Source organism: Cervus canadensis, chromosome X, assembly GCF_019320065.1.
Source record: "Cervus canadensis isolate Bull #8, Minnesota chromosome X, ASM1932006v1, whole genome shotgun sequence".
NCBI classification, from domain to species: Eukaryota; Metazoa; Chordata; class Mammalia; order Artiodactyla; family Cervidae; genus Cervus; species Cervus canadensis.
In genome coordinates this window covers 142,446,362-142,452,626 of record NC_057419.1, presented here as the reverse complement: position 1 = coordinate 142,452,626, position 6,265 = coordinate 142,446,362, and the positions used below count along the sequence as shown (strand labels likewise).

General features: G+C 62.8%; 1 protein-coding gene across 3 annotated transcripts in view; it reads right to left on the bottom strand.

The window, feature by feature from the left end:
• Nucleotides 1–863: 863 nt before the first annotated feature.
• The window catches only part of DUSP9 (dual specificity phosphatase 9), a 6,895-nt gene continuing 1,493 nt past the window's right edge, over nt 864–6,265 (bottom strand). Inside the window, exons 1-5 of one of the 3 annotated variants that reach the window (XM_043460041.1) lie at nt 5,592–5,610; nt 5,063–5,167; nt 4,135–4,536; nt 2,547–2,996; nt 864–2,388 (exon numbers count right to left, since the gene is read on the bottom strand). In XM_043460041.1, the coding sequence (XP_043315976.1) occupies nt 2,063–2,388; nt 2,547–2,996; nt 4,135–4,536; nt 5,063–5,167; nt 5,592 (1,284 nt within the window). In that variant the 5' untranslated portion in view covers nt 5,593–5,610 and the 3' untranslated portion in view covers nt 864–2,062. Of the gene's footprint in view, nt 2,389–2,546; nt 2,997–4,134; nt 4,537–5,062; nt 5,168–5,591; nt 5,611–6,265 lie in introns of those variants that run through there. The other 2 variants (XM_043460044.1, XM_043460043.1) reach the window with 2 other exon arrangements.

Genomic DNA, 6,265 nt, shown 5'->3' with positions numbered 1-6,265 from the left:
TTCCCTACCAGCTCTGCCATTCACGCAAACAGATTTTTAGGTTCATTCTATGTTTTAGAGGTTCTGGACCAGGAGGGTGGCTCTGGAAACGCGGGTCACGTTGTTCACAAAGTCTCCAGTGCCTTCTCACACCGTGCTTGTTTCTGCCCCCGCTCCAGCTCCCTGCTACTTCCTGCTGTGTCTCTTGTCACCAGGAATCGTGGCTTTAGAATGGCTGCTCCAGCTCCAGTGTGCAGAAGGCCCTGGAGGAGGCCAGAGAGAAGCAAGGTCCTGTTGTCGCTTCAAGTGACCCAGTGGCCTCTGCATGCTCCCCCTAGCCCCCAGCCCTGGCCTCCAGAGTCCCAACTCCACCCTATGTCAGCCAGAGGGCTGCACACCGGGACGGGCAGTCTTCCCACGTCCCTCACCAGTTTGGGTCCTCCTGTGGCTCCATCTCCTTGTCCTGGAGCTTGGGTTTGACTCCGTGCTGAGTCTTGGGGCTCAAGTGCCCACCCCTCACAGTCACACTTGGGTCCCTGCTCCCCCCGTCTGTTTGCCACCCTGGGGACCTGACATCATTTGCTGCATCACCAGATCTCAGTGCCTCCCTCCCACTCTGGGAAGCTGACCGTGAGCAGGAGGCCTCTGACTTGCAGCTACATGCTCGTCTGCAGCCTGCGTCCTAGTCCTGAGCCATGGGGCACAGAGTTGGAGTTCAGTGGCTTGTGAGTGCAGGAGGGGTTCAGTCAGAGGCTGGGCAGTGTGGATGCCGGATGGCACATGACAGTGGTGATAGGGTGTGGTGTGTGAGTACCCCGTGCACCCCTTTCCCCAGGCCTCCCTCCCCACCTTCCCCCCCAAAACTCTCCAAGATGCTCAGGATCTCAACAGAAACCATTTATTGAGGAACAATTAAAGAAAGCAACCGTGCTGTGGATTCCCCAGGGTGAGATGGCCTTGCCACGGAGACTGCTGGTCCTGGGCTGGGTCTGTAAGCCAGGAGGGTGTGTGTGTGCGAGTGCTGATACATGGACACACAGACACACATGCACACAGGCTGCCCGTCAGGGAGATGTACTGCAATGAATGACCGTGTGTGTGTGTGTGTGTGTCTGTGTGAAGCTTGGCCTTTTCCCCACCCCCCAATCCAACCAGGGCTACGTGGGACCCACTGCAGCAAATTCCAGGCCGTCTTCTCCCCCTCCCCCCACCCAGGTCTTGCTTAGACCCCATCTCCTCTGGCGGCAGTCTGACCACCCTCAGTCACAAAGAGCCCCAGTGATCCTGTCAAGACATCTGGGGGAAGAGGAAAAAAAAGCATCTTTTCAAATGTCAAGTGGATAAACAGTCAGGGCGCCAGATGTGCAGCCGGGAACCCGCCCAGCGGCTCCTGGCTAGGAGCACACCCAGACAGGGATGGTCCCCGTAGCTGTGGGGTGGCTGCTGTGTCTCCAAGGTCATGTCCCCTGGGAGTCCCCCCACCCCGCCCCCCCATCCCAAGAGGCCTCAGGCCCCTGTGGAGGAGCACAGGGTGACTGTGCTGGTGGTGATGGTGGTCCAGCCGCATGGCAACAGGGATGGGGTTGGGAGCAGGTCCCTGTGGCCATAAGAGGCCCAGGCCCTTCCTGAACGGGAGACCCCGGGGAGGCTTGGGAGTTGGCTGAGCACACATCTCCTGGGCCCAGGGAACCGGCAGCCACCTGGAATCGTCCCTCAGAATGGGAATCCACACCCCCACTCCCAACCACCCCCCCAAAAGAAAAGTAACAGTCGTAGAACAGGCAGGTTCTGGAGCGGGGTTCCGCCCCAAAGTGGCGCGGGTCAGGCCGGTGGCCCCAGGCCTGGCCCGTAGGCACGTTTAATAGGATTCCCCGTGGATGTTTCCAGTGGGTAAGACAGGGCTGTCCCCACCACCACCCTGGAGGGGGTCCCCAGCCTCTGCCTCGTCCCACAGCCCCAAATGAGGTATTGTGCTCTCCCCCCCTCCACCCCCCACTTCTGCTTAGGCCAAGCCCCCTCTGGCCTCCTCCCCAGCACGCGGGTGGCTGAGCTGGGCACACCCGCTGGAGGGTGCCCTGGGGCCCTATGTGGCATCCAGCTCGAAGACGCCATCACTGGTCGGGGTGGTGAAGAAAGAGGGGGGATCAGAGGCAGCCGACTCCTGCCCCCCACTGCCCCTCTCCTGGGCACGGCGCTCTTCCAGCTGCAGGCTGCGCTCGAAGTCCAGCAGCTGCCCCATGAAGCTGAAGTTGGGCGAGATGTTGGACTTCTTCCTCTTGACCAGATCGTAGGCGTCATTGAGCGAGAGGTGCAGCTTCTGCATGAGGTAGGCCACGGTGACAGTGACGGACCGGCTGACGCCCGCCAGACAGTGAACGAGCACCCCGTAGTTCTGCGACAAGGCCTCGTCTAGTGGGGGCAGATGGGGGCCCCATGTGAGATGGCCCATCATGGGGATCGCATCCTTGGAGCCGCCCGGCCCCAGCAGGGCCATCCTGGGCTGGGCCCCGGGGGAAGGCAGGCCTGTAGGGGCTGGGGAGGGAGTGGGGAGGGCGGAGTGGACTCACCGATGAACGCAATGGCCTCCGGAAAGAACTGGGACAAGTTCTGGCTCCAGTGGTCTGAGATGGGGATCTGCTTGTAGTGAAAGTCGCCATTCTTCTCGAAGAGGTTGGGGAGGTTGGGGGTGACATTAAGGATGTAGCGGATGCCCAGCTTGGCCAAGCTCTCCACGTTGGCCGAATCGCGGGCACTGCCCAGGTAGAGGTTGGGCAGGATCTGGACAGGGAAGGACGGCAGCAGCCCTGCTGGCGGGGGCGTGGCACCCTCCGAATCCAGGCCGCAGCTCATTGCATCGCGGTCAGGCTCGGAATCCGCATCAGAGCAGTCGGAGCCCAGGCACAGGCCCCCCAGCCCCACCACTGGGCTGGGCAGTGGGGCCATGCTTGGGCTCCCCCGGCGGTCGAGGCTGGTCTCACAGAGGTGAGGGCACTCGGCCTGGAATCTGCTGAAGCCACCTGGGAGAGGGGATGAGACGGGAGGCCCATTGAGGTGGCCTCCCGGGCAGCTGAGTGCCCTGGCTGGGGTTAGGGATCCAATCCTAGATCCTTCTGATGCCTGAAGAGGGGGGTGGGCAGATGTACCCAAGGGGCACTCAGGAGTGAGCAGCCTTAACCTACATGGTGTCCCAAATGGTGTGCTTAGCCCTGGAGCCAGTCCTCTGGACGGCAAGCCAAAGAGGATCTCACATCCCTGGGGCCAAGCCAAGGCAGGCATGAGGGCTCAACACATAGTGCCAGCCTTGGGAAGGACAGCGGGCATCAGTTAAAGACAAGGAAAGGTTCAGATGTGAGTTGTCTGCCTGGGTGAGATCAGGGGCCAGGGCACAGCCACGTCTGTGTGCTCTTCAGAGCACGGGAGAGAGTGTAGCGTGCCACCTGAATGGTCCCAAAGTGCCCAGAAGGGAACATCTCCATCTCCAAATAACTACTATTTTCCCCCGGCTGGGGGTGGTGTGGCACTAGAAATCCAACATGTTCTATATTTCTATATCCCTGCGCATTCAGAATTGAGCAAGGGATGACAGTCCAATGACCCTCCTCAATGGGAAGAGGGGTCTAGGTTCCTGGAAATCCTGTCTCTCTCCTGGATCTCTGGGGCGGGGGGTGTGTTTGGCTTGGCAAGGAGCCAACACACCTGTGTCTGTCCATCGCCTCTCCACCCCCCAGCCCTGTGCTGACCGTGGCAGAGGGAGGGGAAGTCTCTGCCTTAGCAGTTTCTCTCCCTGTCTTCCCCTCCCCCTTCCAGGCCCTTTGGTGAGCAGGGGGGATTTGTCCTGGGGCTCCAGCTTCCTTTACCCATGGCTTAGAAGCTAGGGGAGGGGGTGATAGGGACCCACTGGGGTCCCAGGAGCCAGGTTATATCAGATTCTCCCCATTTTCCAGGCTCAGAAACTGGGGCTCCCAAGAGTGAAGGGCTTCCCCAAGGTCAGGCTCAGAGGAGGACAGACTCTCATCTCCACTTTGGACCACAGGAGGTCGGGCTCGCCCACGATCAGATGGATTCGGCTGGCCCTCCGAAGGTGGGGTCCTGCGCTCCCGGGGCAGGGGTCCTCCCCAGACAGGTGCCCGCCAGCTGCCCACCACCGGTACCTACCCTGTAGGTAGTAGGCCAGGTAGCCTTCCTCCCGAAGCTTCTGCAGCAGAGTGCCCAGCACCGAGTCGGCCTCCCACTCCTCAGCCTCGGCCTCGGTGCGCCGGTGCCGGCCCCCGCCCTGGTCGTACAGGAGCACCGGGGCGGGCGGCGGTGGCTGCAGCGGCGGCCCAGGCAGGAGCGCTCGCACCGACAGGCTCCCCCGCCGCAGGCGGCGCAGCAGCAGCGCGGGCAGGGCCACGCTCAGCGCCCCGCCGATGCGCGCCGACTCGTAGAGCTCACGGCTGCGGCAGTCGAGCAGCAGCAGCCGCGGGCGCGGGGGCGATAGCTCCCGGCGCAGCCACAGGCACGAGCGGCCCAGACCCTCCATGGCTTCGCGGCTCCCGGCACGTCGGGCTTCCGGAGCTGCGGAGAGAGGGAAGGCACGAGACGTGAGCCTGCGATCTGCGTGCCCAGAAACAAGGCGCCTGGGGTCCCGCAGGGGAGCCCCTCTATCGCCGGATCTTCTTCTGCCTCTCCCACGGCATGCCCAAAGGCACCCCCGTGCGCCCCAAGAAAAACGCCCCAGGCAGCCACTCGAGTGTCCACCGGAGAATGGAAATTCGAGAGGTGCCCCAGCCGAGGAAGGCTGGGTGTCCGACGGCCCCCTTTGAGAACCGCTAGGGTCCCTCCTGGCCCCTCAGAGGGGCTCAGGCCCCTTCCTGCGTCTCGCACACCCACGATCACTCCCCGCTTTCCAGCTTCCGACTGGGGGGACCGCGTGCGTGCGGGGTGGGGGGGGAGTGGGGGGGGGGAGAGGGGCTCTAGACCGAGATCGTCCCCACGGCCCGCCGGGGCCAGGGAGATAGAGGCGGTGCACAGGCGCTGGCCCTCGGCAGGCGGGACCTCTCGGGGCTGCCCGACTCCACCCGGAGAAAACAAAAGGAGAGACCTGGAGCGTGATCCCGCGGCGAGGGGTCGCTCGCGGATGTCCCGGACACAGCCACCGCGGCTCGAGGGGGGTCGTTCCCGGGCTGGGTTGCCCCGGCCCCGGCCACTGGGAAGAGGGAAGGATGGCAGAAAGAGCGTGCCGCACGTGGAGACAAGTCCACCGCAGCCCGCGCGCACCCGCAGCTTCCTGGCACTGCGACCCAGCTTCCCACCTTGGAAGCCAGCTGCCTTTGGACGTGGAGTTGCCTTTGGAGGGGCGGGGCGGCGGGGGCGGGCTCAGGGGGGCCAGCGAGCCAACGGGTGCCCTCGAAAGCCGGTGAGTGGGCCCCCGCAAGTGGCGCGCTGGGCTGGGGCTTCCACCCAAGCGGGACAGGGCCAGGGGCAGAGGCCAAGGGCAGGTCAGGGGCCCAGCAGGGGACCAGCTGCAGCTCCCCTGGCCGGCGCCAGCCAGGCCCCTGGAGACAGGGGGAGGGGTGTGGACAAGAGCCCCATGCCCCCGCCCCACCCGCCCCACCTCCAGCCTGGCTCACTTGGGGTGCCCCTGGACCATCTCGTCCTGGGACTGGAGTTTAGTGGCTTCATCCATATAACAGGCTTGTCACCATGGCTGCCAGGGAAATGGTGGAGGGGAAAAGGAAGTGGAACCACAAATCCACTGCTGCCTTCTGGCCAGAACTCAGCCCAGGGCTATCTGGAAGGCTGGGTAGGCAAAGGGCAGCTTTGGGGCACCCCAGTAGCTTCATTGGCATGAGCCAGACCAACGACTCCAAGAGCCCTGCCCTATTGATCCTGGGAGTCAGCCTGGCTCCTCCGGCTGCTTCCTCCCTAGTCGAGCCAAGGCGTTTCTGCCTAAATGTCTCTCAGTTCTGTACTGTCCCCTCCACCCCTGTGCTGGCCCAGGTCGCCATCAGAGCTTTCAAAGCCCTCTCCCCATATCCAGGCCTGTTTGCCTCAACTCCCTTCAGCCCTGCCCTGCAGTAAAGGCCCCGTGGTAGCCTCCAGAACCTTCCGTGGACACAGGACAATGAACCGACAGGACACATTTGGGCCCTTGCTTGCAAGGCACTCCCAGGCCAGCAGGACAGGTCAGTAATAAACCGAGGGATGGAACGAGAGAATACCAGGTGTGATAAATGCTGACAATGAAATGAGGTGGCGGAGCTTCTGAAAGTCTGGTCTATGTCCTTTTTTTTTTTTTTTTTTT